The sequence below is a fragment of the Lathamus discolor genome, chromosome 12, assembly GCF_037157495.1.
Source record: "Lathamus discolor isolate bLatDis1 chromosome 12, bLatDis1.hap1, whole genome shotgun sequence".
NCBI lineage: Eukaryota > Metazoa > Chordata > Aves > Psittaciformes > Psittacidae > Lathamus > Lathamus discolor.
The window spans coordinates 10,481,712-10,508,191 of NC_088895.1; the positions used below are offsets into that span (position 1 = coordinate 10,481,712).

Below are 26,480 nucleotides of genomic sequence, written 5' to 3' on the forward strand. Positions count from 1 at the left end.
TTCACATAATCTCACTTAAGAAAATTGTATGTAAAGGCACCTGGATATTTTTAACCTTCAATACTACCTCTGAAAATCATTCAACATCACAGAACTCAAATGGGTCTGCTACACAAGTTCAGACATGACAACACTGAAAGGTAATGGCTACCTTAGGAGAAAACGCTGCTTGCCAACTAGGCACTCTGGTCAAGATATATTTCAACAGCCTGTGCAAGTGTAAATGGGTAATTCTCCATCTAACCAGCTGCTGCTGCATACAATCATCAGATAACCAAATTAGGCAGGTAAAAATCTAATAACTACTTACTTTGGAAATCCATTAATATTTAAGAATGGACAACTACATGAAAATAATCTTTAAAGTCACTGGGATTTGTAAGTGAAAGTATGGGAAAATGAAAAATAAAGTGTGCTCAGTAATGATAAAGAAATAGAGTAACTTTTTCCAGCCATAATCAATGAGAACCTGGCACAGACAGGGACTCCTGGGCCAAATTATATCTGCATATCAACCCTGGAATGGTGTCTCTCATGCTTCAGTCTAGTTCCATGGTAAACATGAAATGGAGCAGACTTCATTGACTTTGTTCAAAGTCTTGGTAACCTGACTTCTCTATTCAAACACTGTAGGTTTCCACCACAATTGGAAACTGTCTTCTGGCAACAGGAAGTGACTTGGAAAAAAAAAAAACTCAGTGCATAAGACTTACATTCTGGGAACAGCAGGAATACAACTGCAAAGACAGTGGTTGCCCCAGTAGGACAGCTTAAATTGCAAAAAGAATTCACAGCATTATTAAAGGATATTAAAAAGCTCAGGAATAGAACTTCACGAGTAATTGATTCGGTGTTTGCTAGTCAGACTAAAAATACTACTATCAACATAGTTTTGGGGGTTGATGCTTGTAGAAAAAAAAATGTTATTGAAGCAATTTTATTTCCCCCCTTTTTTAATAAACTGAAAGGCTCTGCTTCATTTTCAGGTTGTTTGGCTCTTTCTTAAAATTTGACATATTAATTTCTTTGGCTGCCTCAAAGTTGTATTCTACACTGAAGACATCATTTTGCCAAGAGTTTCAGCCAAACTCAGCTCCTAATAATCCTGAGCTATAAACACCACAACAGTGAATTTTTTTCTATTACTGGAAAGAGGGAACTATATAGCAATTCACAGAAATAGCATTAGAGATGAGAACAGAACTGTTTATAGAATTGCACCTACAGAAAGGATTTGGAGAAAATAAAAGATCTGAGGTATCAAAGACAATACAACATTAACACACTACATCTGTAAAAAAGCAAGAAAGAGCTCTTAAACAGCCATAGCTGGAGAGGCTTTAGATTGCATCTCGCCTAAAAATCAGCCCCTATCATGAGAATTAGACATTTAAATATACTTCGAGGAAAAAGGTCTCTCTCCTGATGCTCATATATGGTAGAGGACTCACTCATCTACTCAAATAGACCAACCATATCTTGTTATATTCATCATAAGGCAGGGAGAGCTCAGACTTATTTTTAAGTCCTCTGTTCTCATTTACAATGCCAGCCTCCAATTTTTTTTTTTTTTTTTTTTTGCTTCTGTGGTAGGCCATGAACTGTCCTAGGAATGGTATTGCAAAATGATAAATACTTGGATCTGGCATTACGTATCAGCCTCTGCTACAAACAGAATAGTTTTCTGTGATTGTGAAATACATTGCTGCGATCTAGCGGACATGGTCATTTGTTGAGTTCAAAGCTGCTAATAAAATATTCATACTTTGTGTCTTTTCTGTTGATGGTGTCTGAACTAATACAATTTTCATCTTATCTGTGCCCTATGAAACAAAACCGGTCTTTAGACACATGAATTTCCAGTCAAGATTTTTCCAACATGAAAACACAGATTCACAGCCCAAACACTTTGGTTGGCACTATTTTGTCTTAAAATGAAGTTTGGATTATAGTTTACAACCATGTGAAAACTGTACATAGATACAGGTTTCATGTTGGACTCAAAAGTAACACAGAATCCTGCTCAGTCCTCCTAAAAGGCAACATCACTTTATTCTTAGTGTTTATGCAAATGAGATTACTGCTTTGATGATTGAATTATTTTAAAGCATAGACTGACTCTTACAGGGTGACTGCTGGCAAAATTCAGTTCAGAATTGTCTTTTGCTGCCCTGGAATTAGAACAGCTGGTGGTAACATGCAGGTTGCTCCTTTACACATCCATCATTTTCTCTGTGAATTTCTACCTGCATCTGTATTGCTGGTTTTTACAATAGCATTTCAGAGCAGTTTCCTACTTGGAGGAAAATAGGAGCTTTTCAAATGACTTTAACTGAGCAATGGGAAAATTAATTGTAGCCAGAGAAGCAACACTGACCATGTGGGACATGGTACAAAACCCTATTGCTCACAGAAGGAAAGCAATTTTTGCAATGAGTGAGAAAACGACAGTCCTGACTTTTCTATCATCATCATCAGACTAGTAAAGATACAGAAGCAGGTTTCAGTTCTGAGCTCACATTTGAATAACAATTTTACAAGATAGACGTGGCAACTATTTCATAGTAATTCAAGAAAAGACCAGTTTTCTGCAGTGATGATGTATATGGGATACCTAACCTGAAACTCTTCCTGTGGGAAGAAGTTAGACATCAGGGAAGAGATGACACAATGCTAGATTACCTTTAAGTATGTCTGATGTTAAACAGAGAGATGAACGCGCCAACACTATACTCTGGGAGTAGTTGTACTTCTACATAGCAACTTCTTCCACATCAGTTCTGTCAGGTACCTTGCTACCTCTGACCCTAAGTGTAAGGTAGTATTCCATAGCCTTCGCTCTTATTCTTCTATTTGTATTACAGATTTTTTTAGAGTGCTTTTACCCCTTGGGAAGAGAAGTAGGAAGGGGCCAGCAAAGTAATTTTATGTGGCTCCTACTCTGAGTGGCATGTGCATTTGTCTTTTGTTACTATGGAAATTACTGCATAAAGAAACTGCGCATGGGAGGCCAATTAAAATGTCAATAAAAGTAAATACATTTAAAGAGGTCACGTCCATGCATTATGCAATGAGGAAAAAGAAAAAAGGCTTCTATTTGTATCACGCTAATTAAATTGACATGGTTATTGCAAATCATTTTGTTTCACCTGGAGCTGTAATTAAACGACACCACTTAATGAGAAGGATCCAGTGCTGACTGAATATGCTTCTGTAGTAAAGCTCCTCTGACAATGAGGGATGTTTCTGTTTACATCTCTCATCATTTCACATTCCTAAATGCCAATGACTTTTCAGTGAGGTAAACACTGTTTTTTAACATAAACCATTACAGGCACATATAATTGTGGGCAGCCTTTAACCAAGCTTTTCACTGGCTATTTTGCATCCTGGAAAAATCCATGGTGCTATTTCTCCTTAAGACAGATTGTAAAAAGTAAAGTATCAAAGTAATCAACGTAAAAATTAAAGTCAGAATTGCCTTTCCAGTATGATTAATTTAAACTGGATATCCTAGGCCAAATTATTTTCTTTTTCATGGGGATTTTACTGAGATTACTCCACATTTAGAGCAGACTGATACCTCAAGATTGGTCCTAGAACTTCCAAAAGAAGTTAGTACAGCCAGAAATTCAAAACCCTTGGTAGTAAGAGCTTATATAGTACCCAGAGACAAGACAGAGAGAGATACTAACAAAGATCACCGTTACTATTTCTTTCTACTGATGCCTTTGCTGTAAGCTACAGCCTTTCACCTGAACACAGAACACACACCACGTTTATTTTAAGGTGCAGCAGCAGCTTCTGCTGACATCTCCTGCCACTATGCGGAAGTGTGATGGATGGCAATAAGGCGACACATAAATGAGGCTTCAAAGGATTTTGCTGGCATCAGCCACACCAACCATATGTCCCTGATTTGCATAGCCAAACTTGGCAGAATTCTTTTATTACAGTTCATTTTGTGGTCTCTGCAGATCCCATAAATATTTTCCTACACAGAGAAGCCTTGCCACATTAATTATAATAGGATTGCTTTGCTAGGCAAATGGGAACACAGCCAGGATCTAATAATTTGGCACCTTGGTGCTTAATATTCAGAACAACTCATATATGAGATGGATCTGGAATGCCTACTGGATCTTTCAAGTGCACCATCAAATTTTGAACTCCAATGATTTTTTTTTTTTATGCTTTAAAACTTGAAAGTGAATTCAGTGCTTTTAGAAAAGAAGGATAAATAGAAATGCTCTGAGCCAGGAAGACTGTTGGCAGGGTCTGTGAAAACTCTTTCACCCATTTCTGTGAGAACGATACTATTTTTATCCTGGGCTGTGCTTAAAAAAGCCCATCCTTCAGGTTTAGTGTGTAATGCAGGAAGAGCAGGACTCAGAAGGGAGTCTGACAGATCTGAAATTATTATGGAAATCATATTTCCTAAGCAAAATCTAGGTATGTCTGGAGAGAAGCCTCACTAGAAAAAGACTCATAACAATGCTTCATTCTCTTCTAGAGGTAGCTCACAATCTCTTCATATCTCTATGTTAGCAGGAATGAATTTTCTTAAATCTGTCTTTAGCTGAAAGGCTGAAAACCAATACTGACAAAATGAAGGCGTTACGACTGTTACGACACCAAGATGTATGTATCTGAACTAAAGTGAACAAAGACGAGGCTCAACTCTAAGGAACCTAAAAGTGAATTCACTCTTAGGGAAGAAGCCTGATTTCCATCACTCAAGGTAATAAAAATCTCAAATACAGATAACAGTTATGCCATTTTGGACCCTGAGAGCTCAGATGTCAAGATCTGTAAAACCAAAGTCCAGCACTCTCCAAGTTCAATACAGAAGACCAACCTCCATTTTACATGAGATCTGCACTCAAAACATTGTCTCCATGGCAGACTACTGCATCTTTCAGCCCTTATCAGTCACTCAAATCATAGACATAGTCCTGTAAAAATAACAAAGACAAAATGAGATTTTAGGCCCTACAATGCACCGGGAGGTCCACAGTGGATGCATACCTTGTTTAACTTGATTACGAGTCATTTATTATCTGCTTACAATATGGCACTGTCAAAAAGTCAGAACAGCGAGATTCAGTCACTTCATTACCAAAGGTGGGTAACCAATGTTCTCACAAGACAGTCGCCGTCTTGAGATCTGTCACTGGCACTACATGCTAATAAGTGCTCACAACCATTCATCTTCACAGGCAGGTCTGTCTGCTGTCTGCAAATCACTAAACAAACTGGCAGATAGCCAAAGCCTCTGCTCTTTCTCTCCCTCCCTTTTTTTGGGCCAGAGAAAGGAAACAATGCCAAGACAACCTTGGCAATTCTCCCTGTTTGTCACTACTATCTCCTCTTTCAGCCACTGAAGTATTGCAACATACATACAAAGGCAAGAACAGCATCTGCATGGAGGTGAAGCAAACTCTTTGACCCTTAAGACCTATTCTTTACCTAAATCCAGTCCCAAGCACTAGGCAGCATGTTGAGAGATGGATCCAAAAGTGATGTCTGAGGAATATATATCAGCCTTTTATAAACTTACATTAAGAGTCCACTTTTGGTGCTTCTAAAAAAATATATATATTTGTATACAAGTGTATACATTTATTTTAGTAAGCACCAAGGTAAGGATAATACAGACCAGGAGACTGAGACCATTCCATTGCAGTCTCGAGGCTATTATTCTAGCCGTGAGCTTGCCCGTCTTTTTACACCACAGCTTTCAAAGGTTTGTACCAATTCTGTTGACTGTAATCCCCTGATGACAGTCACAATCAGTGTTTTAAATGCATTTAACTTGATTAGGTCTCAGTGGATTGTTTGCTTTTCCAACTACCATATGCTTAACAAGAGTGGAACATAAGCCTGGCCAGCTCTCAGACACTCCTTCATTGATCCCGGCTCTCCCATCCTGAAGGCACTGAAGCTCCCACTGACATCAATGAGAGCTCTTTGGTGTGTGAGAGAGGAGTGTGTCATGTGTTTATTTAAAAATAAACAAAGTGAACTGAATCAAAAAGAGAGGTGGGTGTTAAGCATCAGTATTTGAACAAAAACCTGAGCTTTGTTCCAGACCATGGAAGGCACCAGATCAGGAACAGTTCCGTGACTAGGGCCTGATTTCACTTCAACCTTCCCCACCTTCAAATTTCAGCTCTGCTACTGGATATTTTTTGGAAAGCACTGCCAGAAAGGATTCCTAAGTTACTGCTACCCAACTGTTATCTGTAATATCCAACCACTTTTAATAATGACTTTCAGTAACTACAAACCTCAGGTGGTTTCAGGCCCACTGTGCCCTACAGAAAGTTTTTATAGTATAGCCTGTCACCAGTACCCCTGCTCCTATATACAGCAGAACCACTGAAGAAAATGTCTTCCAATTGCCTTGTTCTTCTTTCTCTAAAAAAGCAATAACATTTTTTTAATTAACAATCCCATTTTAAGCTTAAAATACAACCAATAAGAGGAAATAAAATAACTACAAAAGGCAAGAGTTAGAAGTCATATGGCTGAAACTAATAGAGACCATATTTATGTAAGTATGTGTATCGAAGTGTTTCAGGTTTAGGATAAGAACCCCTTTGCCAAAAATGTGGAAGCTATATTTGCTAGCCTCCATGGGAAATGTTATAAAGAATCAAAAGCAAACAAATTTTCCTTTCAAATAAACTTGACCCGTATGTTTTAGACATGTGTTTCCTTTTGAATCCTTGTCCTTCTTTGATGGTGCTACATACTTTCCCCCATTTAAAAGCAAATACTTTGTTGTTACAGCAATACTTTCCCACAATTCTACTATGATGGCCTCCCTGGTTTCTGAAGCTAGGGCTTGAAAATCATCTTCACTCCTTGCACACATCTGCTCCAGGCAGGTTCCCCCCAAGCCCTTTCTTATAGCTCTGCATGCAAACTTTAGCTATTACACTGCAATCGCAGCAACCCCCTCAAATGACACATTGAGCCACAGGTTGCTAAAGCACCACACTGGACTGTCCAGCAGGACTGAACACAAGACTTCCAAAGCTCAAAGTAGGAAATTACAGTTACAAAAGGGCTTTTACCTGTTGCGTGTGATAAACAACAAATTTGGGCTTCACTATAAGGCCTGCCATAAGGCACACCGCAATGTACTTCAGAACTGTAATCACTTATTCCACGTATTTTCTGCTAATATATTTATGGATCTCTAATAATATGCAATGAACAAAAACCTTATGGTGGTGCTTTCCCCAACTGACTTCTCTATCAGATCTCTCTCACCTCTGTTCAAGCCTCATTGTACTTCTGCCCTCATAAGCACTCTTGTATGAACAACTCAATGAGAAGTCTGGCACTTCACAAGTAACTTCTCCTTCTGGACATGTCTTGTTTTAATTGTCTGTTTTTAACAGCATGACTAATTGTCAAAAGAGGAAAGTGTGATAATCAGGAGTTGGAGTGTGGTGTTACAGGCTACAGGCTGTGTCCTTAGCACAAGTACTCAGTTGTCAACCTGATCTTTCAATGGAAGCTTTGACATGGATTTAAACTGCCACAAGATCAGATTTTGGATCAATTTGAGATTTGTGTCATTAACTGCAACCTTTATATAGCATTTACATGCATCAATAGCTGAAATCTATGGTAGCATCACAACACCCCAAAACACCTGGATCAGAAATCGGTAAGGTCATTAGCCTGAAATAAATCCTACCAATACCTACAGTAAGAATCTATCATTATTGCAAAAGGACTAACACAGAGCATGTGGCAAAAGTGATTTTTATAAAGAACCAAGATGATTACATTTAATGGGATGCTATTTTTCTGCTCCATCCCCAACACTTCATCTGTTTGGAGTTCAGTCAACTCACACCTGGGAATTTCATGCTTTCCCAGAAGGCCAACTGTATCCTGGGCTGCATCAAAAGAAGCGTGACCAGCAGGCTGAGGGAGGTGATTCTACCCCTCTACTCTGCTCTCATAAGACTTCACCCAGAATACTGTGTCCAGAACTGGAGCTCTCAGCACAGGAAAGACATGGACCTGTTGGAGAAGGTCCAGAAGAGAAGCACAAAAATTATCAGAGGGACAGAACACTTGCCTTCCCATCTATTTGCACTGTAATCTCAAGGAAGAGTGTTCCTTGGAAATGAGGATGCCCTATGCATGCAGGACAGCCACGACTACAGATAGGATTTAAACATGAACACTGGCCCTGGAAAAAGAGAACTTTAGCTTTTGTTATCTCTGCTAGGATCTGTTCTTTGTGCTTGCGCATTCTTATTTGACTGTTCAAGTATTTTATACTTAAGCTATAATTCATGTAACATATAAAATATTAAATAAATACATTAAATTGTATTATATCTTATATTGCATACGGGAATAACATTAGGCTGTCTGGCCAATCATATACTCTTTGGCTAAATTTTCATTCAATAGGCAAATAAACCCAGAAAACCCCAGGAAAACCTCACTGATAAATGTGCCTGCTCACAGGGCTTTCACTAGCTGAGTTCAGAATGACAAATGGAAGACTTCAGATCCATTTTTTGTTTTCAATAAAAATCTTGTTTAACGCTGTCATGAATATTCATGTGCTTGGCAGAGCTCCAGATTAAGCAAATCAAACAAGAAAACAACAGTCCACTTGGCTCCACAAAAGGATGCACTGGATTTTGTGTGCTAAAACACGTACTTTAAGAAAGGTACAAATCAAACTTTGCTGTGACTGTGCTCAAAGGGAAATAAAATCCCCTGACACCAAAAGCAACCTCTTTACATGCAAAAAATAACAACATTGGGCAGTAGCTCCTACCTGATACAAAGTGCACTGGCATTGGTCATGTGCAATATATTTACATCACAGGAGTGCAAAGGTGGAGGAGCTGCTGCTCTGCAGCTGCTGCTCCTGATGGCAGTGGTGGCCAAGGTGACCCAAAGCAGCAGCTTATGGAGGCCCTTTGGCTATAACAGCTGTGTGGCCTCTGGCAGTGCTGCAGAGCAATCTGGAAGGTGCTGCCTGCAGACCCCCAACTCCCTGGTGTAGGGAATAGCATTGTAAATTTTGCTTTCTTGGGGGCAGCCCAGCAGCTGTCTGTGGTGGCCTCAATCAGTCATCCTATTTGGGTAGCTCAAGGACTGTGCTTGCAACTAAACCTTGTGCAACAATAGGAGAAAAAAGATTACATCTACTACATTTTGGGGTTTTTTTTTATTTCCTCCAAAGTCTTTGTATTACATGGAAGAGTCACAACCCATCTCAAAAGGATCACCAGAAGTGTTGTGAGTTCAGTTTACAGTCCCAGTATGCTGATGGATGTGAGACATAGAAGGATTAACTGAGTGACAGAAAACTGCAGTCTCATCTAGTAGCTCTAGGGATGGTATCTTAATCCATGACCTACTCCTTTACCCATTACGTAGTACCACTTGCACCAAGGGAGTATACTTTTACATACATATTTATGTAGTAAGCAAGTAACACACTTCATTACAATCAAGGATAGGAGAGAACTTCTCAAGTAATAATTTTCTAGACAAGTCAGTCATGCTCACTATTATTATTTTCAAACCTGACCACATGGAAATTTAATATACAAACACTGAAACTGTAATAACATTTTGTCCCCTCATCACATGCTTGTAAGATACTATTACTCCTGTATAAGACAGCCCAAGCAGTATCGTATCAAATGCAAGTCTCACATTGTGTTTAATCAGACAAGAGAAATTACAGCTCCAACCTCCATATATCTCTCTCCAGTGAAAAACTAAGGAGTGGAAGGTGCAGATAAAGCAGAAAACTGAGTAAGTTGCGTAAAGGAAGAGAGACAGACCTAGCCACACAATTGAGTGTTCATGCAATGTAAATCTCAAGTTCTAGCACAACCAACACTTATTCACTTACATAAATTTACTCCTATCAGAGTAACTTAAACTAGAAGTTAAACACAAGAATTAAGGTTCAACTTAGGAAAAGTTGGAAAGCATCATTCTGTCCCTTGAGTGTAGAAAAAAGTATAGATTTTACAGCTGCTCTTTTCCAGTCTCTGCTCCACACATCCACATCTGACAGTTACACTCTGCAATGACATCATACTTGTGTCTATAAGAAAATCTGTTCTAAATACACTTCACAGCAGGGCAGGGGTCCCAGCAAATGTTGCTAAGGGACTTGTGGTAAGTCTGTCTCAAGCACACACACGGCCATTTGCCAGGTTTGAGTGGCCAGAAGGCAGCAACACAAGCTCCTTCCTTGCTGGGGCAGCAGTGCAGAGACAGCCTTCATGCACAGGTACATTTTAAGCCTTAGACAGCATACTAGGAAGACGTAAGAAGCATAAACAGCCAGATTTAATAATTCTCTACCAAAAGCAATCCAGATTCTAACATTCTCCAAAATACTTATCTGGAATGAATTCCCACACAGGACTCTTTTCTGCTCTGAATGATGAAGCTCTAAAACTGAACAGAGAGTTTGCCCCCTCCAAATCATAAGAACATGCTCAGACCGAGTTAAACTCAATCTGTGTTTCTTCTTTATCTGTCCTTTTTATATTTATAGAAAAGAGAAATAAAAGCTAAAAGCAGTTATCCTTTGAACAAACACTTGAGTACATGTATGTTTCAGAGCAGCAACTGTGGCTTTTAGTACAACTAATTTTCTTATGTTTGTGAAGACTCAATTACTACAACCCTCTTGCATTTTCTCCATTCTTTCATATTGCCAACTCTGAATTAGTTGAGTATTTGCTGAAAAGACAAGTCACAGAGCAAATGTTACTAGCCCAGGTGGCCCTTAAGCACCATTTAAACAATTATCAAAGTAACTTTCCTTATCCTTTGAGACTTTTCTTGAGCAGAGAAGGACACGTGGATGTTCACTTGATTTTGCCATGAATCCATTAAATTTCCCCCTTGAATAGCTAGGGCTTAAATAAAAAGACATAATAGAAATGAACAGCAGTGGGATATGTGGAGGCGGATATAATTATGCAACACAACAGGACAATCATCGCCTTTCTGAACAATCACAGCTTCCTAGAACATGAAGTTCTTGACCATTTCCCATTCCCAGGAATCACTCTTACATCCAGCCAAGATCAAGACATGACTCACTCTCATTTAGCACTATGAGAACAAGAGAGTTGCTGTGGCTCTTTCTATTCAGTCCTCTTACCTAATATGCCTACTGAATATTAGGCAAGACATTTCCCAAAATGACACCTTCTGGCATTAGTTTCACTAACATGGGTGAAACCAGAATAATTAGTAATATTTAAAATATAGCTAACTATATGATTCTTTCATGCTAAATAAGTGAAGAACTAGGAAAGCATCATCTAATTCATATCAAACAGGTAAGCAGTTAGACCCTTTCAACAATATCCATTGCAGTACAAAACACATTCCCACCTGCAGGATCAAATAGCATTTCATAAAGCATGATCTTGATTTTAAAGGTTACCACACATGTTTAACTTTGGCCACAGCACATACAGCCAAGTGCCTGAACAGTCTCTTTGCAGAACTGGGGCTTACAGCTTTCCATCCTGCAAACACTTCATCCATAGCATTTTTTATGTCATTGCTCCCAATAGAATGGTCTATCTGACTAAAGTGTGCTTGATTTTAGTGCAAGGTGGTACAGAGCCATTCCCTCATGGGAAATCCCTTTAATAGTTAACAGATATGAACGTAACAGGGCTGTAAAGATGGTTAATGAGGATCCATCTAAGTCACTCTGAAAGCGTATAGAATGTAATACAGAACATGCAAACCCCTTCTTGTAGATAAGAATTTGGTGCTTTTTATTTTTAAACTCTAAGCCAAAAAGAAAATTGCTACATTTATCAGGTAAATGTGATAGGGAGGAGGAAGAAGCCTACAAAACACTTGCAGATGGACCTTCCAACAGCATTTTTCCATTCAAGAGCCAGACCACAGAGCTGCCCCCAGTTGGGCACCAGGGCTGCTGAGTGTGGGAACTCAAAGCAAATCACATCCCTACTGCAAGAGAGGAAACGTTAACACTTCCTTTTGCATCTGCGTTGCTCTACACAGGTTTTGAGGAACTAGTTCTGAAGTGAACTAGGCAGCAGAGCCTTGTGGATAGGTGCCACAGATTCATACAGCTTTTCCTAAGACAACTGGTGTTTTTACGCAAGAAAATAGAAGTACTAACATAGGAAAAGTACTGCTACTCCCACCATCAGCGTTCAGACAAAGGATGGGGATTTTGAACAACTGCCAGAAGTCCATGGGATCAATTCAACCTCAAAATGAAGCTGTTTAAGAGCAAAAACAAAGTTAGCATACCTCATCTGCTATTAGATCTCATTTCTCTTAAGTACTCAGCAACACACAGTCAGGGACTGTTTCCACTCTGAAGTATTCGAAATCTAATTAAACACAGGTAGAAGTAAAAACAGAGTTGAAGTAGCTGACATGAAATTATGCGTGTGTTGAAAGGTAAAGCCAGTTACATACCAGGGCACTAGACTTTCAAGTTTATTGCTCTCTATCCATTACAATAATGACATATTTGCACAGCTATGGCATCCATTAGGTGTACACAATGAATAAAAGAATGCATTACAGTGGGGTTTATGTCAATGTTTACTTTGAGTAAGAAATCAACCAACCGTTACCATAGCAATGGACAAAGCACCCATCACCTGAGATGTTATAGAGATTAAAGAATGCAAAGTATGGATGACAGCACAGCCATATATTTAACACAGAGATAAGGCACATTAATTTCTAAGCAACTAGTCAGGATTTCTTTAAAGAGCTTTCAGAAAATATTAAAATTAACCAGCTCTCACTGCATGTAAGCAGCAGACAAAATCTTCACTCAACAATGTCAGTATTTGTGCCCAGTGTTAATTACAATAGCATTGTCTCAGGCAGATAAAATTCTAAAGCAGTACCCTAGAGTCTTAGAAAATGGAGATTACACATCACCTTCTTGCCAGATTGCCGTTTGCAATATCCTTGCTAGGGCTTTGAACAGCTTGATTTGAGATACTAACACTTCAGCACAAAAGTCACTAGGGAATTGCTGTGAAGCTCAATGTCACCCAGCTCAGACCCCTGTGGACCTAAGCCACAAGGCTGCTGCTATTCCCTTCAGTGACTCTGTTGGGAAGTTGAGCTCTTTAGGTCTGGAACCACCACTTTCATGTGTCATCATGAGCACAGCAGCACTCACCAGTAAATCAAAGTTCAGTGTCAAGAATCCAAATCACATACTTGAATGCTACCATGATGTTACCTGCAATATTGTGTGACCCTCCTGCCACTAGAGCTTATTTGTGTAATAACACTGCCTGCTCCTTGTTCTTCCCTTTGCCCTGAGCCTCTCTGTTCAGACCAGCTCTTCACAGCATGCTGCGTAGACAAGTGAACTGAAACTTTAATACAATCCTTTGGTCATCTGCTATCTCAGAAAACAACATTACAATACACGTAAGTGCACACTGCCCACTCTCATCGACCAACCAACAACAACTAAGTACAGAAAAAAAAAGTTTTGGTCATTCCCTTCTACTGGAAAACCGTAGTCAGGCTGCTATGGAAGTGGAAAGCAGAAGCTGGTGCTAATGTGACCTCTCATGAACGTTTCTAAACCTGAGAAATAAAAAGCAGCCTAAAGCTTGTGAATACTCTCTTTACTCATCAGTACTAAAATCAGGTACGCCCTTAAGTGACAGGCTCCTACCATGGGCTGGTGTTTCCTTTCCATAGGAAGAACTCTCTCTGCAGCCAGGGCTTTCACTAAGCTAGACATAACCTCAAGCAGAAAAATATTTTTGTTGCTACTGGTGGTATTTCTGCAACCTGCTGAGCCCAGGCACCCCAAGTGACTCAGTGACTCCAGCAATTAGCAGCACAGCACCTCATTTTTTACAAGCTATAGCAAAGCTCAGACTCCTCTCTAAGCAGGCACGCAACCCATAGGAAAAATTAGTTTCCCCAAAACAGGATCCACAAATGTCCAATATGGCAAATAAGAAACCCCCTTAAGCTGGTCAGCAACACATTTGTGCCTTAATGATCACCTGAAGGGCTCAACTGCCATCCCCACTACTCATGGGAGGAGTGAAAGACTAAGTATGACATTATGGTGTAGTATGTCAGACACTCTCATCCACAAAACCAAGTTGTGATTCATAATCCATACTATTTATGTGTTCTGTTTAATGACTAACCAGGGAGGTTGAGGAAATGGGCTCTAGGCTTTGGTGTGAGTACCACATATTCCCTTTAATGAGCCTGTCTCTCTCGTACAAAGAGCTCAGTCTCACAGCACTTTGGAAATCAAGGCTTACATCTTAGAGCCAGAGCTTGTAAGAAAAAGCAAATCTTTTTAAGAAGCCTGACAGCTGAGAATGCAGAGGGCTGTGTCTGAAATGCTTCCCCCCCATTTGTCTTTTTCTTTCTTTTTTTCCTCAGATACACGCTATTTCTCAAGCCTTCTTTTCTCTAGTCTTGCTGATCTAAGCAGCAATATGAAAACCTAAAATGATGCTGTTGGAGATGATTAGGCTGTTAGCGCAAATTAACCCCCTGGCAGCTTCGCTAATAGAGACATTTTGTAAAACACCAGGAACCAGACAAACAAACATAAAAGATGCTGAATTCCTTTTTAAGCCAGTCTTATCTAAACTGTGAATTAAACAGATTTTCCGTGCACTGAAACTCTATAGAAATGCAACTTTCTTTTCAAGAGGATATCACACACAGCAGCACACACCTCTCTCTGAAGAGGCAGCATACAGAGTGCAGAGTGGGAATTCAAGGAAATACAGAGCACCCAAATTAGGTCATGAAGAAAACAGTGACAAAAACTGGATTAAAACACCCTGTACCTTCCAGGAAAGCTCAGCATTGTGCAGAAATTCTCTCTCAAGTGCAGAGTAGCACTTCCCACCATCCCCACGCCTTCTGTGGAAGTTTCAACTGTGAAGTGCCGTAAGAACATATAACCAATTTAAAATTCTTTGTGTATGTGCTGTCACAAGTGAGGAGCAGCAGTATGCCCAAACAAACTTAAATCAACCCGACAGTTTCTATCTTAAATAAAGAGCCCCTCAAGTACCAATGAAACAATACAGATAAACCCGATTTTACAGCTCTCCTCAGCCAGGTACTTACTCTTGGGATTACTCCCCAAACTTCTACCCCACCTATGACTTGCTGCTGTCCCTCCCAGCATCACTCCAGCAAGTTGCTACTGCTTTTACAGCTTTAACAGATGCACTAGGTTTTAAAGCCTTGTCGTACAAATTTTCTCAAGGATACTAATTTCCATACAGACCTACCAGGCTCACACACCTTCTTGCTTACAGTAGCCTTGGTACCCAACAGCTTGTCAGATAATCACACAGAGAATTCCCAGGAGATTCCCTAATGCATCAGATCACAGCCTTTTTCAGACAGCCAGAAAATATCTGCCTTGGTTTAACTAAAATCTACTCCCAGTAGTACGAAGTTTCCCTCACTACTGCTGGGTTGGGAAGACTGGGATGTACATGGTATGATCTTTTAATGAGCTACCATTGTTTCTAATTAGGCAAGTAACCAGGGATTTAATTAACTGTGGTAACTTGAGTCACACAAATGGCTAATAGTCTAAACAGAAATTAAGTAGAGGTGCCTCATCTCATCTTTAAGCAGCCTTGCACATGCACAGGCATTTGCAAAGGTCAGGCAGAGCAGAAGCTAGCAGGAGACAACTGCACCTCAGAGCAAGATCTCAAAACAGAAAGACAAGAGCCAGAGGCACCAGTGAGCATTTAGCAACATGTGCTGCAGCAGAGCTGGAAAAGAAGCCAGGGATGACTTCACTAGTTTGCTGAGACTAAAGGGGATGGGAGGGGAAACTGCTTACAAGGGGGATTTTAACAAGATACCTTAATATGAAGTTTCTAAAACTAACAGACACATGAGTTTGCCAAAAGTTAACCAAAACCTTCAGCTCCAGCAGCTGAAGCAGCACTGAGAGCCAGCAGCTCCCTGGCTGACTGGTGAGGCACTGATTTTGTTCTCTTCCATTTATGGCCAACCCCTTTGTGATACAAAGAATATTTCCACAAGTATTACACGACCAAATTAGTTAATTGCAAGACTTCCGCATGATGTGATTTACACTTAACAGGCAGCTGACTGGAGTGTTAATATTTTCAAAAGGGAAGCTATAACTTCTCATCCTCAGCACTGAGTAGTCTATGGACATCAGCACCATTGAACATTGATGCTCAGCCCCTGAACATGTCGTGGTCTGAAGCCTCTTTGTGGTTCAATGATTGCAAAGCTGTGCTTCAGTGACTCACTCATGGTCATCTGAATATGACTTTCAAAGTAAGGAACACAGACTCAGCCTTCTAAGAACAAATAGTCTATACTCAGTACCAAGGAGTTACATTGCATTGGAGATGTCAATAGAATAGCTCAAGTTTCTCAAGCACTATTTTGTAAAGGCTTTTAAAGAGGGTCAGAGGAAGAGCTCCTGTTTTCTCTTTTCATAGGCAACTTCAATTTCCAGTTAGCAATCAGTTCCTTTTAAAACATTACCAATCCTGACTCACTGCTACCATAGACTCAAGCAAGCTCTACACATCTTCACTTGTTCTGGTAAGAAGCACCTTTTCTCAGTCTCTGTTTAAAGGACACCCTCACCAGGCTTAGCATTTTGAGGATGAGTCATTTGTTCAGAGAACCCAGCTGCTCTGGTACAAGAGTGATGTCCATGAAGAGTGCTTGCTAAGAGTTAATGAAATTAAACTAACTGGAGTGTGATGCCATCCTCTCAAAATATTATTAACACATTCGCTCAAAATCATAGAATCATAGAATCATAGAATAGTTAGGGTTGGAAAGGATGTCAAGATCATCTAGTTCCAACCCCCCTGCCATAGGCAGGGACACCTCACACTAAACCATCCCACACAAGGCTTCATCCAACCTGGCCTTGAACACTGCCAGGGATGGAGCACTCACAAACCCCCTGGGCAACCGATTCCAGTGCCTCACCACCCTAACAGGAAAGAATTTCCTCCTTAGATCCAATTTAAACTTCCCCTGTTTAAGTTTTAACCCGTTACCCCTTGTCCTGTCACTACAGTCCCTGATGAAGAGTCCCTCCCCAGCATCCCTATAGGCCCCGTTCAGATACTGGAAGGCTGCTCTGAGGTCCCCACGCAGCCTTCTCTTCTCCAGGCTGAACAGCCACAACTTCCTCAGCCTGTCTTCATACGGGAGGTGCTCCAGTCCCCTGATCATCCTCCTGGCCCTCCTCTGGACTTGTTCCAACAGTTTCATGTCCTTTTTATGTTGAGGACATCAGAACTGCACACAATGCTCCAGGTGAGGTCTCACAAGAGCAGAGCAGAGGGGCAGGATCACCTCCTTCGACCTGCTGGTCACACTCCTTTTGATGCAGCCCAGGATACGGTTGGCTTTCTGGGCTGCGAGCGCACACTGCCGGCTCATGTTCATTTTCTCATCGACCAGCACCCCCAAGTCCTTCTCTGCAGGGCCACTCTGAATCTCTTCTTTGCCCAGTCTGTAGCTGCGCCTGGGATTGCTCCGACCCAGGTGCAGGACCTTGCTTTGAGGAAGCATTTTTTATGTCACAAGTGTTTTTTAAAGTTATATGGGAAGTAGTTACCCTTTTACTGTTAGTCTGTCATATTCACAAATCAATGCCAATTAGGAGTACATCAACAAACTATCTCCCCATTGCTTACTGAAGCAGAACATAAGAAATGATAGCATGATTGCTATGAATTTTTAACCACGCTTTTACTTTGGAGTAATCTTAAAGCACTTGGCAAGGTGCTACTACATTTTGTTACTTGCAAAAATCAGAATCCCTACAGTGTAACAGCTTTTGTATGATTTACTGTCACTTCTATTATGTAAGACACAAATGCCCTATGGGGACCAGAGACTTGCTATACTGAATGGCGCACACAGAGCACTGCCTAGTCTCTTCCCTGAATGAAGATGAAGGCAGGAATAAAGTGATCAGCCTAAAATAACACAGTGAGTCCTGAACAGATGAAAGAAGAGAACTCTGATCTCTTGGCTTCCTAATTAGTGCACAGTAAGGACCAGATCACCACATTTCTTTCATTAACCTGGTCCTCTGTAGATTTGTAGCTGAATTCTTATTAATTATTCTATAGAAGGGAAAAACAAACAAAAAACCCCAGAAAGAATTAAGTTTCAGAAGGCTAAATGCTACACAATGGAATATATAAACCCTTCATCAATGCCATATATAAAGCGCCTTCAAGCCAGAATTCACAGCTCTGAATGATTTTGCAAACCACCTCTGGCCTAACACCTGCCTTTGTGGGTCCTATCGATACCTTAAAATAACTGGGAAACTCCTTTGATGGGCTGGAAGACTGGGGAAGAGATTCTTCAGTTCCTCTGAACCCTGATTAAAAGTTCCTACACAAGCAAACTGCTTTTATTTTTTAGTCTTAATAACTGACTTTACTGAAAAAGAGAGGCAAAAGAAAATATGAACAGAATACTGACTCTGTCAGCAGGTTTGCATTTTGTTTATTCAAGATGGGAACATGAATGGGGAAACTTTATCTCAGGTGAGAACAAACAGCACTTTGCTATTCGGACTGCCTGTCATGCGTGCTTTATTTTTATACAGTGTAAGTAAGAATTAGCCACTTAAAGTTTTATCTGTGCCTCAAGATAGAAGATGTATATCTAAAGAGAAGGTTTAAGGCCCTATAAATGGCAATCTAGCTATCATACACAAAATGTGTGTTGTTTTTTATAATCATTCAACAGGTAAAACTGTGGGTCTGAATCTTAGAAGACAAGAACTTCTTTTCAACTGAAAATGCACCATAAAGAGACAGCAGAAGCAAGTGTGAGGGCTTCAAACTCCTCTCCCTTCACATGTCAATTGAAATGTTTTTGTGCAGTGAAATCACTTAAATATTTAAGCAATGCAAAGCTGCATAGGAAATGAAAAAGGTTTTGTTGCAGTTCACATCTGGAGCCACACATGCACGCCCAGAAGAGCATCCCACCAAATCGTTCTGTCTCTCTTCATTTCACTCAGCTGCATTAGTTTGAAAATATGAAGCAGCATTACAAAAGTGCACACTTCATTTCACAGTTGGAAATCAGCACTCCATTTACTTTGGAAAACAGGTACTTGGGATATTATGTCCCAAATTGGGGGTTGACACAAGACATAGAGGGAACTCAGCTCTGGTTTTGGTTTCACATAGTGTGGTTAACTCCAGCTTTAGTTAGCCATTACAGTGTCAGTTAGGTTTTTACAGTGATGCAGCATTAAAAACTGACAAACCAACAGTTAAGCACAGGTAAATTTCAGAGTATTAAAGGTTATTCTTACCTATATGATGAAATGTCAGTACCTAAAATAGAACAGTAATTGCTTGAAAATGTTATTACTTTTGGTTCTTTTACATAAAGCAGACAAAACAGCTGAGGGCAGTGCCAAGCACAGACTGCCCCTCTAGGTGGTTTGCTCCCTAGGGAGGCTCCAATAGGTCTTCCATGAAAACCAGGCAGAATTAGCACTGGAGATACCCCTGTTTCAGGGCCAGGTATTCCAAAATGGCTATTTATAGCCAGATAACAATCCAGTCTTCAAAATACTGGCATTTATAAACATTCAGTAAACAGATGTTATAACTACTTTTTCTAGCTATGGGTATTCTGTAGAGCTACCCCATGTGTGCATCTTCCTCTTGGTTTTCAGCTGTTCTCAATACTACCCAACATAGCACTGCTGTCAATACTCATTAGGAACTCACATATAAAGCTGCCTCAGCTGATGGGCTTAATAGCTTTCCTCACTGCCCTTATCCTTTATCCTTCTTCCAACCTGTAGATTTATTATCGCTGCCAATTATCCATTGTCTTGGGTTGATTTAGTTTGCAGGACAAAGGTAATTCAGTAACACTGTTTACAGCCTACACCCCTTTGGAGGCAATGAGGTGCGCTTTAAAATCTGTAATAAGAAACCTGAGGGGGGAAAAAAAAGTACCAATGTCTTTCACTTATTTTCGCTAATCAGGACAGATAACAACTTCATCCCTTTTCTTTTTACTTATCCTGCTCAATACCTCCTGTAAATCGGGTTATCTGGTGGCTCAGCACCTTCTAGAATGAGTTAGAGATTAGCTGCTGCCCAGCACTCCCACACCTCTAGCTTTTGCCCTGTGCTGAACAGTGCTGTCAGATCAAATGCAGCATGTCACGCCATGAAAAACAGATGGAAGGATCCGGTGTAGTAGCTGGAAAAGTATTTAGAGCTACAGAACAAACACAGCGATGCACACAGGCCAACCTTTTCAAGCTGCCTAATACACTCAGCTCACCAACTCCCCAGTACTACAAATAGAAATTGAGTGCCCAGCTTCCTACTTGCCTTCAAAAATCTCAGCATATACATGCAGCTGCATGCTACTTTCTGAAAGTTAGCTTCACAAGAATAGCTTACTTTCAGCATGGCTATGGTTTTTTCTCCTTATTTGTAGCCTGCTGGCTGCAAGGGCAGCTCATAAAAGCATTCAAGAACAGTGTCTTGCCCTAAGGATTTTGCTTTCTAATCCTTACAGACAATACACCCAAAATAACGAGTAGATAACAAGAGTGTGTGTAAACAGCAACAATCAAACATGGCAGCTCTGCTGAAGCCAGTGGTGTTAATTTATAACAGCTTTGGGAAGTGCACATAACACCTAAATATTCTTTACTCTAAACATTGCTAGGTTTTTTCACTTTTCTGTCCTATACTGATGCTACTTTTCTTCTGTTCATAGTCTACCCAACTGCTAGAGGAGGTATCAGTAGTTTCCCATTCTGAGCAGTCAGCAGGCCTAGAAATCCTTCTCTACGGTAGGAGCACAGTGAAATATTCTCTTCCCTCTTCTCTGTTTCTTTAGCTCTTTAATCAAGGTTCTCATTCATATTACTGTTGATAATATATGGCAAACCTGAAACCCCTCCCCATCAGAGGAAGCCAAAGTCTTTTAGGAATGGGTCTAAAAAACAGGTTTCCCACTCCTGAGAGTGATGCCAACCAACTATTCTCATCTTTTATGTTGCATACAGAAAATGCCTGTAAAGACTTACCAGAGGTGACACAGCAGGACAGGACCTGTAGCCTGTAACCCACTAGTATCGTTTGAACTGCTTTCACAATAGCCTTGTGCTTGACTAGTTGCAAGAAAAGAAGATCTGTGTTTATTCAGACAGTGCTCCTACTGCTCTAATGTACTACCACGCTTAATTCGCTTCACTCCCTGTCACATTAGTCATTCTCTTTGACTTTACTGGTGTTCTTGGGCTGATAAATTTATAGATACAATAACAGGATTCTGAATTAAGACCCAACTTAAGAACATGGTTTCAATTGCAGTGATTTGTGGGTATGAGGTCATTTAGACCAGTCTACTTTCCTTTTGCCAGAGAAAATTTGTTGCTATTATTCCCTCTCCCCTACCCCAGCAGTGATCACATACTGTTTGCTTCAGCACTGGATGTTGCAATACTTCGATGAATAACATACAAGAAGCAGAAAATAAACCAACCCACTGTGCCTGGGGACAATGTGTGGTGTGTTTTACTTTAGCATGATTAAATGTGAATGCATGTCATCGAATGTAGGGATTGCTTTGCTGGGAACCCCTGAGCATGAAGCCTTCTATCTAACCAGGCAATGGCCACAGAGAAGGTTAAAGGAGCCCTTAGGCAGACCCAGCATATGCACTGGCTACTCCCTGGCTCCTGTATTTGCTTGGCTTTTTTGCTTCTGTAAGATGCAGGCACTTCACAGATTCCTGGGTCAAATCCCATGCTCTTTCGCACCTAGAAATTTTCACTGAAGGCAATGGATTTCCGCCATAGAACTTAAGGTGGCTTTTCCAGCCTTTCACCAGCCCTCAGCCACTAAAACTATGAAAGAAACCTTCTCAGACCCAGAACAAGCCATGCAGATCAGGACTTGTAGGATAGTTCTGTATGACTTTTGCAGTGGGGCTCAGCTGTCCCTTCCTCTTGAAGTGTCAGGAAAACAGTCGAAACTATTTCCCTCTCTTTCATGTGTAATTAGCCCTCTGGACACCCTGAGCAAAGCTTCCATCTGATGCCTTAACAACTGCACAGATCAGCATCTTTGATAGACACAAGAGACTAACAGACCTGCAAGACAATGTTTTCAAACCCAAGATTGCTCTGGATTATCTCACGTTGATTTTCTTGCCTTTGGCTGAGGAGAGGAAGGAGCACACAGAACAGCGCTGATTTTCAGAACATTAGTCAGCCCTATACTCCATCTCAAGACAACGACAAACCTGTCCATGTGTACCGGAAGCAAGCAAAAGCCATTTGAAAAACAATCTTGGTCTCTTCAGCCTCAAGTTCTTCTGTTTGGTTCAAAGTAATTTTATAATTAAATGAAAAATGAAAACCTTCTTTTCTCCAAAAGAGTCTTTCAGCAAGAGAGCATGGCCTGAGCTATGCATGTGATAACATAGAACCACCAATCTATTAACAAATGTCAGATTATTCCCTTCAAATAAATCTGTCACCTGTTCTCAGTGCAAATCCATTTTGTTCATAACAGCAAGTCACATAGGCAACTATGGATGTCCCACATTAGTATATCTACCTATTGCACCTCTCAGCATGCAAATGGCATTGTTGCCTTGGCAGTCAGACTCATTTCTGAGCAAAGAAATATATCAGCAGATTTCAACAAGCTTATTGATCTTCAGCTCACTTCTCGGGATAATAAAGACCGTGACACAGACCTTCAAAGGGCAATCCCCTCCCATCCACACAGCAAACATCCAGTTCATTGCCTTTGGATTTCTTCTTTCACCACAGCTACGCCTGTTATGTGGAAAACTATTCTCTTCCTACTACTTTGTGAAAAAGGATTTTCAATAAAAGATAAGCAACAACGTTAGAAAAGACTTCTATAGTGGAGGTTTCACTGAGCAAACAGGTGTCTGGGAGATTATCTCGCCAATTTAACCAAAGCTGCAAACATCAGAATGATTCTGGGATGACTAAAATCCCTCTTTTTTAAAATAGAAGCCTTTTATCTGCCAAGCGACACTTCCTGTTCTAAAGGCTATTCTCCTCGGTAGTTGTCAACTATGTATTAATCTAATTCATATAAGCCTTAGAAATAAATACTTTCATGTGCAGAATCTTTCAGGAAACTCTGATTCCCTGAGGTTTTAAAGAGCAATTGTTGCTTATCACCGTGGAAATTTGCCTTGAATTTAAAGCCTGGTAACAAGGAAAAAAGATACATCAAATATTTCAGTGATTAACAAGTTTCCCAGACATCCTCAAAGGATTTTCATCTGATCAGCAGGGAAACTGCTAAAGAAGAAAATAAAAGGGAAGTGATCTGACCCAGTAAGGCAGTTCTTGTGTTCTCAGGTCCTGTATTCACCACTCCTGTCCAAAATAATGGTACTCACTTCTAACAGTCCTCTACAATCAACAGCAATATCAAACACATTAGGCCTTAAAGTGTATTAAGTAGTGTTTCTCTTTGCCAGCACATAGCTACAAGTAGATAGTTAAACCCCTCCCTAAAGAGGTCTCATAACAAAACCACTCTGTGTGGGAGAGGCCTCTGCCAGAGCACTTAAAGAAAAGCAGGTAACTGAAGTTTTGCTATGTTTAAACTCCATGCCTGTGCAATAGAAGCCTAATTTTAAAAGTGCTGTAAAGCAGAGAACTTTCCTTGCGCTTTACTGTCCACCACTGTGCAGACCTGGCCTCACTAAAGTGGCAATTGCCATGTTTTGGGCACTGCTGCAGAAAGTGAGCATGTGACAAATAGCATGGGATACATGTTAAAAGCTTTCTAGTGACAGAGGCTTTCAACCCTCTTTGCAGTGGTCAAGGGGGAAAAAGGTATTTCAGTAGCTAGGAGCAACTTTCAGTGTGGATTTAACATCAAGTTAGTTGAGATTCATCCCATGTCCCCAACGTCTTTGTGTGCTACTACATATAGAAACACGCAGAAATAACCTGCTGTACCTGAGTATGAACTGATCCACCGTAGAGTTGTTGGCAATTGTCACATAAACATTCACCACCTCCCCTTGCTTGACAGGCTTTGAGGGCAACCAGACAACAATATTACTATCCAGCCGTAGCTCCGTTAGCTGAGAAGTCTCCTGGCCTCGATAGAGGCTGACAGATCCAATCCTCTGTAAGTGAGACATGGTTTCATCCACGCCATCTTTTCCTGGCCGAATAGCATTCCCCTTCCTTATATCCTCAGCAGTACACTCTCCCTTCTCATCTCCCGGTTGAATAGTATAGTAAAGCTCCACAGGACTCCCATCAAATTGATCCGGTGGCTTCTTACGGCCTGTGACAACCACGGGAGGGATAAACCAGCTTGGCAGGAGCTCCAGCTCTGCCACACACAGCCCCAGGTCCCCTTTCAGCCTGCAGCTGCCTCTGACTTCCCGCGTCTCTCGGAACGCGAACACCCGCAGGCAGGGCAGCCGCTCCGTGGTGCTATAGTCATCCCAGTCCCTGCCCACGATGTAGAACAGCACCTGCACTTTGGGCTTGCTCAGGTAAATTTTGTTGCTCATTATGTAGGCCTGAAGTCTCCAGTTATAAGTAAACTTGTTGGCAGATCCAAAAAAGTTGGAAGTTAACATTAGATCCTGGGGCACAGCTTGTTCAACAGAAAAAGGTCCATAGCTGGCATTTAATATAGGTGGTCTGTTGGCCTTATACGGGAAGAATGATTCCACCCTGGACTGCAAACTGGAATTTCTCATAAAGTCCTGGTTGGCTTCTTTAAGAAAGAAAGATGTCTCAGCACTGAAGATACGATAGCTCACAGGTAAGTATGTTGGTAGTGAAGAAAATCTCTGATTATTGTTCAAGACCCCTCTACACTCGGCCACTGTTAAAAGAAAAGATAATATGAGTTAGATCACATCTGCTTATAGGTTCAAAGGACTACAGCTTTAGCAGAGCTACCGGTAAGTCAGGGACAAGAATTATTCCATGCAAAAAATATTTACAGTGTAGCTGATTGCTCAGATGTAGCCAACTTTTTTTTGTTTCATTACATTCACAAAAAAATAAAAAAAGACAGGCTCTAGTGCTGCTTTGCATTTATCTATGACAGATGTTTAGTCACACAGGTGATGTACAAAGGGCTGTCTGCAGCGCTATCAATCATTCATACACCCAGAGTGAGTAGGAAGAGGAAGGTTCACAAAGTAGAAACAATGCTTGTCCCAATAGCCGTTTTACATGGCTGAACTGAACTGCAGCAGTGCTTTGCTAATACACAGCAGATCTGGAAAATGTTCATTGAATACTTTGACTATCACCTGGATGAGAAATAAATAGGTTACTTGTCACTCCTATATAATGTCTCACCTGCCTAACAAAGCATCAAGCAAACGCGTATAAGTTTGCACACACCAATCCTCTTAAGGACTTGCTACAAATCAAAGTCAGTCTTCCAAAAGCAATTCCCTAAGTAAACAGAGTGTCTTTTAAGCCACCCACGTGCTCACCTTCCCTACTCTTTTTCTGGTTATACCTCCCCCTTCTGAACTTTCCACCCACTTAGGAACTCCCCTCCCGTCTTTGTAATCCTTCTGTTCAGTTACAGCATGCATAAGGCATTCAGTACGTCAGTATGGTCCACTGAACCACAGCCCCCAAAGGACTCCTAATCACCAGCTCTACAAGAACACTGGCCAGGAGATCAAAGATAGGTTCTGCTCCACAGTCAAAGAAAGAAACTGCTTTTCTAAGAAGTGATACACACACCATTTCACATTCTTCCTCTGTCAAGAAACCTTGCTCTCGCATTACTGTTTCTAGCACTATGCTCTATGACTCTGTAATTTAATATTGACAGCTAAATTATTTAAATGCAGATGCACATCACAGGCTAGAAATATTTCAACAAGTACTACTACAGAAGATGCACACAGAAACAAATTAGTACATACTGACTGATTTTAAGTTTCAGCTGAGTATCAGGTCTGTTATAAGGATTAACAACACATACTGTCTAAAGGTTAAATTTATTACCTAATTAGGGTAGATAACAATGGAGAACAGTTAAAACATGTGGATTACCTAATACTCACTACCCTCTTCCTAACTTATACTAAAGGGATTAACTATTGGTACAGAAGGTAGCTGAATGATGATGCATCTAGTGCTAAACTGTCTTTAATATCTAAAAATAGACCTTGCCCTCAGACATATGGCAGTTCCAATGTCTTTGGAGGATACCATCAGAGTTAGGATTTATGGTTCCACGTAAGTTCTGCTCTTTAAAGAAAGGAAACCTTAAAGGCAATGTATAATGCAGAGATTCAGCTGAAACTCAGGAAAACCTGGAGATCCCCAGAACGCCCTACAGAGACAGGCTCGTACC

General features: G+C 40.6%; 1 protein-coding gene across 1 annotated transcript in view; it reads right to left on the bottom strand.

The window, feature by feature from the left end:
* Nucleotides 1-26,480, bottom strand: part of TMEM132C (transmembrane protein 132C) — a 206,527-nt gene that overhangs the window by 122,696 nt on the left and 57,351 nt on the right. The window contains exon 2 of the mRNA XM_065692709.1: nucleotides 24,089-24,977. Within this exon, the coding sequence (XP_065548781.1) occupies nucleotides 24,089-24,977 (889 nt within the window). The remainder of the gene's footprint in view (nucleotides 1-24,088; nucleotides 24,978-26,480) is intronic.